Source organism: Castor canadensis, chromosome 5, assembly GCF_047511655.1.
Source record: "Castor canadensis chromosome 5, mCasCan1.hap1v2, whole genome shotgun sequence".
NCBI lineage: Eukaryota > Metazoa > Chordata > Mammalia > Rodentia > Castoridae > Castor > Castor canadensis.
This window is the reverse complement of record NC_133390.1, coordinates 114618995-114631591: the sequence shown is the minus strand read 5'-3', so window position 1 is coordinate 114631591 and position 12597 is coordinate 114618995. Positions and strand designations below refer to the sequence as shown.

The following is a 12597-nucleotide window of genomic DNA, read 5'->3' as shown; positions in this document are numbered from 1 at the left end:
TCTTCAGGTAGTTCTGAATTACTGTGGAGGAAGGCTCTGTAATAGAGCTTTGGATTGTGTATTTTGTCATCAGAGTTTTGACACCATCTTCACTTAAGGTCTCCTTCAGTCTAGTGATGGGACTCTTTTTTTCAGTGCCACAGGTACACAGCTTCTGGTCTGCATAATGACTGGAGAGTAATATCAATCACCATCAAAATTACTGTTGAATCTTTAAATATGGAACTAAGCTTTAAAAATGTATTACTCAAATTTTGTGGATTTGTCCAGAAGACTTACAAAGTCTGTTGATTTTTTTGGACGATTAGTGTATACTCTGTCTTGAGAACATTAGGACATTTATTATCTATCTGCATTTTTATTGTTTGAGGATATAAGGAATTTCATGTCAATGGATAGCTTCTATAGAGTGAAGTATTACTTTCAGTAAAAGAAAATTGCAGATTAATTCTCCTTTTGATTAGGAAATAAACTCTGCCACCCCACCAACTGCAGTGACCCCAATATGGAGCAGTTTCCACTTTGGATGGCAAGAAACCCTGCTTCTAGTAGTGGTATACAGGGAGTATGGTTGTTGTCTCCCAGAGAGCAGCAGGGAGACCTTATATTCACATGGGTCCAAAGTCTGTGAGCAGACAGTGCAGCAGCTGCATTGCAGGAGAGCTGTCTGGACCACCATGGATCATTGCAGTACTGATGAGTTTACAGTGTTAAAGTATTGACTAGGTATTTGCAGAAGACTTGTAGAACGTGTCCTGTGCTAGGGATTGTGGTAGATGATTTCACATACAGTTCATGTAGTCCTCACAACAATACCATGAGTTTAAGAGCTATTTCTCTACTTTATACCAAGGCAGCTGAGACTGTTAAATATGGCTGCCCTCATGCTGTCTTAGTTAGTGCCTTGACATGACCCAAAACGGAGCCTCTGAAGTTTCCCCAGATCAGGGCTCTGGGAGGGCAGGCACCATGTTTCCCCCTGGTTCTTTACCAGTGAAGTGACTCAGTGACTCTGCGTGTTGGCTGTCTTCTCTTCTTGTCATGAAGTGGTTCAATTCTCCTTTTCAGGATGCCTGCCCTTCTCCTTCATGTGCAGAAATTTCCTCACCTAGCAGCTCTCTTAGGCATGTGTTGTCATTAGAACAGGTGCCTGGCTAGAACTATTCCAATCACCTTTGGCCTCCATGATGTATTATGGCTACTTTGGGCAGTTTCTTTTGCAGAAGCTGTGAGTAGGGGGCTGTGGGAGTGTGTTAAGTAATAGGACTGATGTGTCTGGTATAAGTTTACACATGGAATGGACAATGCAAGTCTAGTCTGTATTAGTGGCTTACATTGAAAAATACATTTCATCTTGCAGCACAAATCTGTGTAAGTGTGTGTGTGCATGCATCTCAAAGTTGGACAAAGCAGAAGTTACCCTTCATACTCAGAATGCGTTATGGTATTCTCTTTTCTGCCCATGGAGTATCTTGCTATTCCCTAAAGGGTTATTACAATTTATAGTTTGAAAAATGCTAGTATCTGACTCCAAAATTCATTTGTATTCTGCTACATTCTAGTGAATGGGGAAGATAAACCTAAAACCCAGCCTGGATTCTAGGAACTCAGAACATATTTTAAAGAACAATAGAAATGAATGCCTAGGTGATGTTTTTAAAAGAATGGAGAGCAAAATGCACAAGTAAATGACACAGAAATCATAGAAACAGTGAAGATCAGGAAAGTTCTTTCTGCAGGACATGACTAATCAGATGGGATAGACTGGCAGAAGAGTAGGAAGAGATCCACTATAAGCATAAATGGTGACAATAAAGCTTGAAATGTATGTAAATAGAAGAAAGATGATGATTCTGTGCCTATTTTTCAAGTCTCGGGACAATAAGATAATTCCTGTCCAATGAAACCTTTGTACATTTATGCATCTAATGTAAGCCATTGTTTTTTTTTTTTTGTCACCCATTTTTTCTGAAATGGGTTTTGCTCAGGTTAGATTTTTTATTGCAAACTTAAGAAAGTAACTTTAGTGTCAGTGCTGTGCTAAGTAACTTATTGTCTTGGATTTGCCATTGCTATCCACCTACTACTTTATACAAAAAATAATGAACAAAATAAAACAGCAGTTAAAATACTGGCACCACCTTTTCAAACAGGTGTTCTCTTCCTCTTCAAGAGAGTTGTAACTCAGACCTGTTCTGCCTTCCTCCACCCCTGACCCATGCCTCCCGTATGTGTCATGGCATCATTCTCAGTTACGCCCACTCTAGCCTGCTCTTCCTTCTCCTTTATCTCTCACATTTGCAGATCTGTCTGTCATCACTCATTTTCAACACTGCCTCATAAGCCTTTGCTTAGTTTGGATTTGACTCAAACTCTTTCTTATCTCCTCCCCTTACCTTAACATCTTCATTTTTCTTTTGTCTGCTGGGTCGCTACTTTTCATTTCTCTAGATTTCCTTTTAGGCACAAAGAAATACAGGTATTGTTGTTTAACCTTAAACAACTCCACTTGTATGCCCCAGTTGTTTTATTTCTTTTTTGGAAGAGGATGTTGAAACATATTTTAATTTTTGTTATTGAATGTGTCCTTTAATTTCAAAGCCATGACATGTTTATTATAAGAAAGTCAGGAAGTATCAATAGATTAAAAAGAAAATTAAAATTTGTTGAAAATCCCCTGTCCAACCACTATGGACAATTTGGTTTATAGCTTTTAAGACTTTTTAAAAATATGTATGTAGAGATTGTCTTCTGAGCAAAAATTCAGTAATATAGTAATGGTTTTGTCAGCTGCATTTCCTTTACTAGTAGTGTGATTGTTTTTCCCACCTTTGCAGCTGCTGTGGTAACCCACTTTTCTTCTTAGCGGTGGTATGAGTGGCTTGCCATGTCATCAGCATGCTCTCTAGTTAAAGTGGATGTGTGGTTCTCTTAACTAATTCTCCGTGACTAGTCACTAGTTTGTTTCTAATTTCAAAATTCAAAATTTAAAACTGATTAAGTGCTTTAAATTTTTTAAAATTGCAGAAGTAGTTCAAATACATTCTCGTGCACAGGTTAAACACAGCTGTTCAGACTGGCCGTCTTGGTCTTCACCGCCATTCCCAACCTCTCAGCTGTTAACTTGATTTGCTCCTCTGGATTTTATTAAATATCTCACAGTTTTTCTTTTATTAAACAACCATAGAATTGCTCTCTTACCCTGGAATTATTTCTTTTCATCCCTTATACTTATGTGTTACTAGCTTTTCATGTTTCTTATCTTCATTTTCCCTTCTAATTGCTGATAGATGTATGAGAACCCCGCCTCACGCTCATTCGGGGATAATGAATAAATTTGGGCCTGAAGTTCAGCAGCCCACGGGGCGATAAAGGTTAGAGAGAGCCATAAGAAAGAGAGGAATGTGTTTGGTGGGAAAAACATCAGGACTAATCAACAGTTAAATTACCAGGGAGTCCTGCTGGCTGTGTAGCCTGAACTGCAGCCGAAGCTGGGAACCCAGTGAAATGCGGTTTCTGGGGCACCCAGGGAGAGGACTTTAATTTAGGGCAAGAGCAGCTGAAGATCACAGCTCAAAAATTTATAAAGAAGTTTTGAAACTCAGTGTGCTCGGTGGTTAAAAGCTCAGATTTGGGGGCCCGTGCAGGCAGGCAGGCCTGGGTTTAAATGGCCAACTCTCCTGTCTCCTTTTTCACTTGTAGACTAGGGATAATAATGCTTTCTTTATAGGGTTGTGAGGTTTACAGACAGGGAAAGAACAGTGCTTGGTGCACGGCTAGCATCTGGTAGAATGGTAGTTTGAGAGAGAAATGAAGAACCAGCAAGCACTCTGAATCCAGAACTGGCTAGACTTGGGTGGATAACTAGTGAGGACTGGCTGCAAAGGGTGAAATGGTTGCTTATCTCCTAGATCTTACAAAGCATGGCTGTTTGTTCTTGTACACTTAATTACCTATCTGCGGTTTGTATTCTCAGCCTCAGATCTGTATTGAAATAATTTCAGTGCATTCAGTAATTTTGGCTCTGTCTGTAGGACACTATACAGGTCACAGTGGCAAAGCCTCAAGCCCTGGCCTGCTTTATCTGGTTTGTCATTATTTTAATAGACCTGATGCTACCTGCTTGCAGCTGAGTGATTGCTATTTCTTGAGATCCAAGAACTTTGGCGAAAATTACAGAAGTTCAACAACAGAAGATCAGAGAGGAGATCAGTTTTTTGAACAAATGGATTAGTAAGTTACTAGCATGTTACTTTTAATTAAAAATGGGGTAAGACTTTGTTAAATGTGCCATTTTCTTCTGCCTGCTCTCCCTTGCACCCTTCTTCCTTTCTTTTTAAAATCTTATTCTCTTATTTACCCACTACTCCCCAAGACAGTGATTCTTTCCCATCTTCATTGCCTGGTCTTGGTTATATAGTTCTCTGACCCTTTGAAAGTGATGTTCTGTGGTATATCAAGTCTGTAGGAAGGACCTAGGGGAATGGGATCCTGTGTTGTAATTTTGGTTTTCAGTCCCTTCCACTTGAGCTCTTGAGGAAAGGAGGCTGTGAGTACAGACTCACCACTGGGAATGAATAACCACCGTGTTTTCCGTGAGTAATCCCTGGCAAGCTTAACAGGCTTAGGTATCCAGTGTATATTAGTGCTTTATGAAGTCAGAGTGATCTTGGAATATAAATATCAGATACAATTTTTAATTGACTACATTTCTGAGTCTTTTTGGTTGGTCCTTCTTTGTGAATCTTCTCATTCTGGTTTTCATGGCTAGTGGAAAAAAACAGAAGTAATTCACATACATATTGGCTAGAAAGAGCATCCGGTCTCAGGGGACCTGAGCACATAGCCCTGATTGCCCCATAGCAAAGATGATCTGATTAGCCGAGACTGGCGCCATTACTCTCAGCTCTCTTCACATATAAATGGCACATATAAATGGCAATACATGTGGGGCTTAGAGGACTTGGTTCATAATGTATTCCTGTTAGGGATCAAAGAATATTGAGCACAATCTGTGGATTTCCTGACACAGTTCTCTGCAGGGTAAAGATACCTAGTGTAACCGGTGAGTGCAGTAATGAGATTGCTGGTGAATGCTGTCCATTCCTTCCTAGGATAGTCATCTGAGAAGCTAAGCTTAGACTTGCAAGGTACCTTGGTTCAGGCTGCTACAACAAAATACCATAAACTGAATTTCTTCCACACAGTTCTAGAGTCCAGATCAAGACAGATTTGGACTTCTTTCTGAACTGTAGACAGTTCCTGCCTGCTTGGTTTTTACATGGTGGGAGGAGCGAGAGGTTTTTCTGGGGCCTATTTTATAAAGGCACTAATCCCATTCATTAAAGCTCCACGTTCATGACCTAACCACCTCCCCCTAATTCCATACCTTGGAGTTAGAATTGTAGCATATGAATTTAGAAGGAACACAGATATTCAGATCACAGCACAAGGTATCAAGAAAAAAATTGGCATAAATTTTAGATACTTATCTTTTAGGTCTATACTTTTAGGTCCAAACTATATTTTGGGAATAACTAGCCAATATCATATTTTTAGAAGTGTCTTACAGTGTTTATTAAGTTTAGGCAAATATTCATTTCTGGTTATAAAGATCATAACTGAAGAATTTTAGTATCAATTACAGCAGTGATTAAATAATTTATAACTATGAATAAAACTGTTTAACATTAGTTAACATTCCCTATCTTAACAAGCCACAAATATATCTTCATGTTTTTAGCAGGATAGAACCATAGTCTTGCACATTCTGTTGTTTTATTCAGATTAATTTTTATTCATGTAAAGTGTTGAAGGTATTGATTGACCTGTGCTCAGCTTTGTGTAGAGTCTGCCATGGCCGGATTTGAGAAGTGCTATGCATTGGTTAGATTGTATGAAATGAACAACTCCAAACAGAACCCGGTTCTTACTGCTTTCTTCAACTACTTTTCTGATTCTGCTTGTTGCAGGCACTTTAAAACGCATTTAATCAGCAAGGAGTAAGAAAGATCAAGTCAGGATGTTTTGGCTGTCTGTGTTCCCATTGTACCCAGCTGGAGCTACAAATATGAAATGTACGTTTAAAAAATGACAGAGGAGTTTCCCACATGGGAAGCTTGCCTGGCAGGCTCTGAACTTGTCTGAGAGACCAGTAGTTCAGTCTACAACAAGAGGCAAAGTTCAGCTCAGGGGAAGAAGGAATATGAAACTATTTGTTCACAGGTCTAAGTTCCATTGTCCAGACGACAATACCAGTAGTAAAGCTGGTGCTGTGATATCCACCTGGAAGACAAAACAGAGTCCTTTAAGTGATTTTTTTTACTTAAGTTTGCTGAAACTATCACTGTTTTTCAGTTAGAAAATTTCCAGATATTTATTTTAAAAAGTACAACAGGTGTTTGTTATTAAAAGCTTTGTACAAGTTCTTTCTTTCCTTCATTCTTTTTCTTTTTCCTTCCTTCTTATCTGTCTCTTCTTCACAGTTTGTTCCTGTAGTTTCCTCCTCCCCTGACTCTCTCTGCCTTCTGCCACTCTTCCAGAGGGCCCTTCTGCAGATCACCCTCTTTTTCTCCTTGGTTATGTCTCTGCATTCCCTGTTCTTTGAAATCTTCTGACCCTCACATGACCTTGTACCTCCAGATTCCTGCTCTTAAGTCTATTAATTTAGAATGTGGAAGGGGGCCTCAGATGGACAAAATGATTCCTCTTCCTCTTAGGAAAGAACCTGGGTACTTGTCTTGTGCAGGGTATAGAGCAGCTGATGCAAGAGGACAGGCAGTGGGAGGACAGGCCCCAGAGCAGTGGCCTGGCAGCTAGCCACAAGGGACTACTTTGTAATAAGTCTTCCTTTGCAATCTTTCAGGCCCCCTGAATGTGCTCCAATTCAGTTTCCTAAATCCTAATTCAAGAATGCTTTCTGGAGTCTTTTTGTTTCTGTCACAGTTGTGTGGGCTGCTATTTCTTTTTATGCATGTTTTTTGACTAAAGAACATTTTTCCATTTGTTGTATTGGTATTGGTAAAAGATGATAATTCTGTGCACTAATAATACTTTACCTTTTTCAAAACTACCTTCTCTTACCCCTCAAAAGAGCAACTGCTTTGGCTGTGAATTTTCCCCCTTCTTGATCGGATGAAGTACTTTTAATCTCTCAGTAGACTAGCTGTCAATCATGTGGGTCGTTAAGCCCAGGTATTTTGTCCTCTCCCCTGTAGATTTTCAGATCTGAGTTCCATTTGGAAGGAGAAGCCAGTAGTGTGGAAAGTCTTGCTGGTGACCTCACCTGCAGAGATTGTGGGCATGGTGCCTGCACATCCATCCGCCAGGACTGTGCGTCAGGCAGGAAATCCTGTGAAATTCCTGCTTGAGGTTAACCAAAGGGAACTCTGAAGGGTTCCATTCTTCTGACCAGTCTTCCCCTTTGGTAAAACATGCACAGAAGTCTTTTTTACTCATGAGTTCTTGCTGACATGTTGACCTAGGGTCAGGATGGTGGATAAGACTAAGAACATTTCATGTTATACGTAGACCCAACACACACACTCCACACATGAAGACTCTGTACCCTTACATGGGTCTTAGTGATGGTAGCCCAACTCTAGAAATGCCTTTCATGGAGAGCAGGGGTCCCTAACCAGTATGATTAAATGCACAGCCCTGCAGTTGATCACGCATAAACCAGATCCTGTCTTGCTCTTAATAGCTGTGTGCTCTCGATCCCTAAACCTCAGTTGTTCTCATCTGTGAGCAGTAGTAACTGCTCAGCGTTTTTATGAAGATTCAGTAGGAAGAGGTATAAAATGTCTGACACATTTCCTGACACATAGTGTGTGTTTGATAAATGTTGAATTTACTGTTGATTTAGGACCCTTTCTACCCTACTGCTTTCTAATTTTTCCAAAAAACAGATTAAAGACAATAATATGTGATTGTCTTCAATTCCAAAACAGCACAAAGAGACAGAATTGTGTGCCTCTGGTCTTCACAGTAGGATATGCATCACGCCATTGGGGGTTCATGAAGACTTTACAAGGATGGGGAGTAGTGCCAAGGCTTCCATTTTCCAGACCCTCAACTTTTGGGTATTCTTTCTAGACTGAGGTGTGACGACAGGTTGTCTTTCTCACCTTCTGTTTCACAGTTGCCCTTTTGTCATTCTTGAAAGACATTTCTCTTATCCAGCTCAAATCTTTCGAGGTGGGAGACTGCTGGGACCCTGAATGAAAGGGGTCAGTTTGGAATACTGGTTTCAGAGAAGTCTCCTTCCATTGAGGCACTGGGAACACCTAACTCAGTGGGAGCTCCCTCCATTCTGAATAAAATTTTACTTTTAATGCGTCATGAGTTAAAATTGTTAGTAATTGTGTTGCTTTGCTCATAGATTATTAATGGTATTTGTAGTGATTATACTGTCCAAGAGAGTCTCTTGACTCTTGACATTTAGAGCTCAGTGATCACAGGAGATTTTAGAAAGTTAAATTTAAAAAATATCACTCGCATCTCAATATGCTAGGGTGACTACTAATAGACCCTAACACACTGGAGTCCATGGGGAAGTAAGGGGGAGAAGCTGATGTAGGAATGGGATTTCAAGGAGAGAGAATAACATGAAATTTCCAACTGTTCAGGAAAGCTTATTTATTTTTAAATGGCTGATAGTAGATAGCAAATCGTTATAGTTGCATTGGCTACATTAAAAACAGTAAAGTAACACATTTTTAAATATTTAGATTTAACATCAGGAAAATATAACTCATTAATTCTTTAAACTTGCGATGAAAAATTTCAGATGTCAGTTTAAACATGAGTTCAGAGGAACATGTTTCTAAAAATTTTTTAGGAAGTATGATAGTAAAAACGTAAAGGCTTTTGCTGTTTTTTATTGCTCTCGATTTCTAACATGAGGGAGGGCAGTCTTCTTGCTGTTCTTCTTCCTGTCAGGTGTAGGATTATAATTGGTTGGTGCTTTGCTTGTTAACCTTTTGATAATTTAATGTTTGGCTGAAAAACGCAGATGTCTTTCATAAGTCAGTCTCCCTGGTAGGTGTGTGAGAGAAAATACCAGGCCACTCCTCCTTGAGGTTCGTGGTAGCCTCCACTCTTAGATTCGGAACTGGATTGTCATGCTCCTGAATAAAAGTGTGGTGGGCGAGATGGACGTTTCAGTGACATGGCTCCCAGTGCTGCACGCCTACTCCAGGTGTAGTGCTGATGCTGATGAGCCTGTAGGTTACTGTTGCTTCTGAAAGGATATCCGATCGACATCCTTATCCATCAAGTTTAAATCTAATGAAAGGCTCCTGACATTTGGTGAGGCTGGGGCTGTTTGGTTGGCGTTTTCTGAAGAGCACTGGCATTCTTTTGGCGTCTTTGTGGAAGGTGGTGTTAAAATGGCACATTTGAGATCCTGTACAAGAAACTCTCAAAGACATCGGGGTTTTTTTTCTTTAATATTAGATATCTACATTTATGATTTGGGAGATTAACTTGATAAGTATTTCGAGATAGCCAGAACTAAGACCAGAACAAAAAAACTCATCCTGGTAGGATTTTGTTCTAGATACTTTTCAGTTCTTTAATGTTGAACCGTGTTATTTTTATTAATATGATTAAATATTATTTGAAGGCTTTGAGAACCAAAAATTAAGGTGTGCTGAGTTTAACATTTTCTATAATGTCTTTTAATTCCTTTTTAAGAACATAGAGTTAGGTTCCACATAAAAAAAGGAAGTTGTCAGTGTCAGTGAGTTCAGCTGTATTTTGCTTTTCTCTTTCAGGTGAAAAGAAATGGGTTGTCCCAGATGGTAAGCCAGGAGGAAAGAAAGAGACAAGAGGTATGATCCCACTCCCTAACTGCTGCTCTAGAGCTCTGAGTGTGTGCACCAGGGCAGGGGTTGCGGTGGTCTGTGCTTTGTGCTTTCAACTTCTGTGTACTCAGTGCTGTCCTTTGGAAATGTGTTTGTTTTTTTCTTACAAACACGGCAAGTGGTCATTGTTAAAGAAGGCTGAGTACATTGTTAGTCCCCAGAAAAGGAGAAAATCAAATATCTCAATATCATGTGCATATAATTCACAAAGCACCCCGTCTATGTATTTGAACCAGAAGAAATGTGTTGAAAAATGAAGCAGGCAGGCATCAGGTCCTGGCTATTGCTGGAACTGGTGAAATCTAAATAAGGTGCATATGTTATTCTGTACATAAATGTGCCATGATTATGTAATGTACTGACATAGGGGCAGCTGGGTGTAGTTCTGTGCACACATAGAATTCTGAGCTCTATCTGCAAGTTTCCTTTAAATCTAAAAGTATGTCAAAATGCAAAACTTACCTAGTAAAACAAAAAGATTGATGACGGGCTTACAACTGGAAGTTTAAATTAATTCTGCTTAAGAAAACGGTTAAATACTAATATTAAATATTAGTATTTTATTTAATTTTATAAATAAAATTTTATAAATTTTATAAGTATTTTATTATAATACAAAATGCTAATATTGTGACTTTCTCAAATCTCTTTCCTCAAGTATTCATTCCATGAGGACCGTATGATGCCTTTGACATATTTCATTGGCTTGGAAGAAAGCAAAAATACAAGGGTGTAGTACAATCACATTTTTTATGTTTAAAAATCAGAACATTATAGTACAGAACTTCATTGTACCCAGCACTGAGATTACACATGTGTTACATTTTAAATTGCTTTTCATATTTTATAAAGAAAGTAAGATTGTTGATAAATAGACGTCCTGCTTTTTCCTCCTCAGTTACATTCCCTTACTCTTCTCCCCAGAGACAACTATAACTATGAATTGTTGTATGTCCTCTCAATCTGTGTTTTAAAATCATTTATTATATATACACACATGTACATATTTCCACTAAATATATGCAAGTGATAGGATTCTGTCTATATTTTTGGTTACTTTAAAATTCAACATTGTTTTTGAGATTTATCCATGTCAAGTACATATTCATCTAGATCATTCCTTCCAACCAGTGTGTAATATTCCTCCCTAAGAATACCACCTTTTAAAATTTGTATCTGTTTTCCTAATGTGGACGGTAGATAGTACATAGTTTTCCTTACTGTTTAACATTGTGACATAAACAGTGTTTCTCTCTTCTTGTGGAAAAATTCAAGAACTTCTCTACAGTCCTGATTCCATTTCAACATTTCTATTCTTTTAAATCTGATATGTTTGAACCTTACCTATTTCTATTATATTCTGAAAGTATTTATTCAGATTAATGATACAAAGAGTAATGGCAGCTTCAAATCTAACAATTCCTAGCTATTTCTGTAAAGCGATTCTTAGCAGGTGTAGCCTGGTTTGCTTCTAAGTAGTTGATGTCTGTATTTCCGGTTATTTTTGCAGTTGCTACATTAAACTTACTGTACTGGAGCTACACCTACTCACCTTTGCATGTGATATTTGCATTTGGGATTTGATTAGAAAAGCCATTGTTGTTGAAAATACTGAAGTCATTTCAAGACACCATATCCATCATCTACCTGAAATCCATTATTTTTGATCAGAAAAGGAGAATTTTATCTAGCTGCCTTATATTTCTTGGGGTTAATTGTGCTGATTGAATAGAACTACACTATATACTTGGTATCCTTGGGTACATGGTTCTAAGAAGACCACTGTGGAAGAAAAACTGCACACACTCAGGATGCACAGAGCTCAGTGCTATCCTGCAGATGCTTGATTCATTTTTCTCACAACACTGTCCAACTTCCACTAAAGACATCCACCTTTCAACAAATCTCAGATTTCACTTTTTCACTTCAAGTAAGCACATTCACTTTTTCCTTGCTTTTGGGGTACCATTTACTTTTAGGGAGGCAGATTTTCATCAAATGCAGGGCAGGGAAACACTAAGCAAATGCACAGCATTTTAAATACAACTGATAACAACCTGGGACTGCTTGAGAGCGTCTCTGCGTCCATGAGCTGTGGGGTATGATGTGGGAATTTAAAATTTTTGTTTCTGAAATTTATTTTGACTTAATTGGTTTTTTTTTTCAGTGTTCTTGGTCAAAACATGTGTAATAATTTTTAAGTTGGCTCAGGAGACACAGTTATAGGTTGACACTCTTAATGTTCTTCCTCTGTTCTTCAGACACGTCACTAAATTCCCTGGAGCACAGCTGAGCTAGACCAGCACATTTAAGACCTAAGTGTCTAAAACCTTATGGATGCTAAAAGGAGATGGCCCAGCCATAAGCAGCTGAGTGTCCATCTCTCTGTGCCTGCTCTTTTTCCACAGGGCCTCCATCCCCTCTGCTCTCTGAGGCAGGGGGTTGGAGGTGAGGAGCTCTAGAGGTCAGGGTGATAGTGGCCTGGTTACCTGGGAGCTCTGCAGGAAGCACTGTCAAGCCTCCTAGGATGTTCCTCATCCCTGCCCTACTGCCAGGAGGAATTTTCACTGTGTTGTTAGAGGGTCTGAATTTGATTTTGTTAAGGAATGAGATGAATTCCTTATGTAGGGCATTGGTGTCTATCTACAGATGTGGGTTGGCTTTTTGTCATTTGCACTTATCAAGAAAACTACTGTATGCCTGACACCAAGAGTTTCTGCAGAGGGTT

The 12597-nt window shown here is 39.0% G+C and overlaps 1 protein-coding gene across 3 annotated transcripts in view; it reads left to right on the top strand.

Moving 5' to 3' along the window:
- Arhgef26 (Rho guanine nucleotide exchange factor 26) overlaps nt 1-12597 on the top strand; it is a 111940-nt gene that overhangs the window by 15426 nt on the left and 83917 nt on the right. For all 3 annotated transcript variants that reach the window (XM_074073950.1, XM_074073949.1, XM_074073951.1), the window contains exon 5: nt 9780-9836. In XM_074073950.1, coding sequence (XP_073930051.1) covers nt 9780-9836 — 57 coding nt within the window. The remainder of the gene's footprint in view (nt 1-9779; nt 9837-12597) is intronic.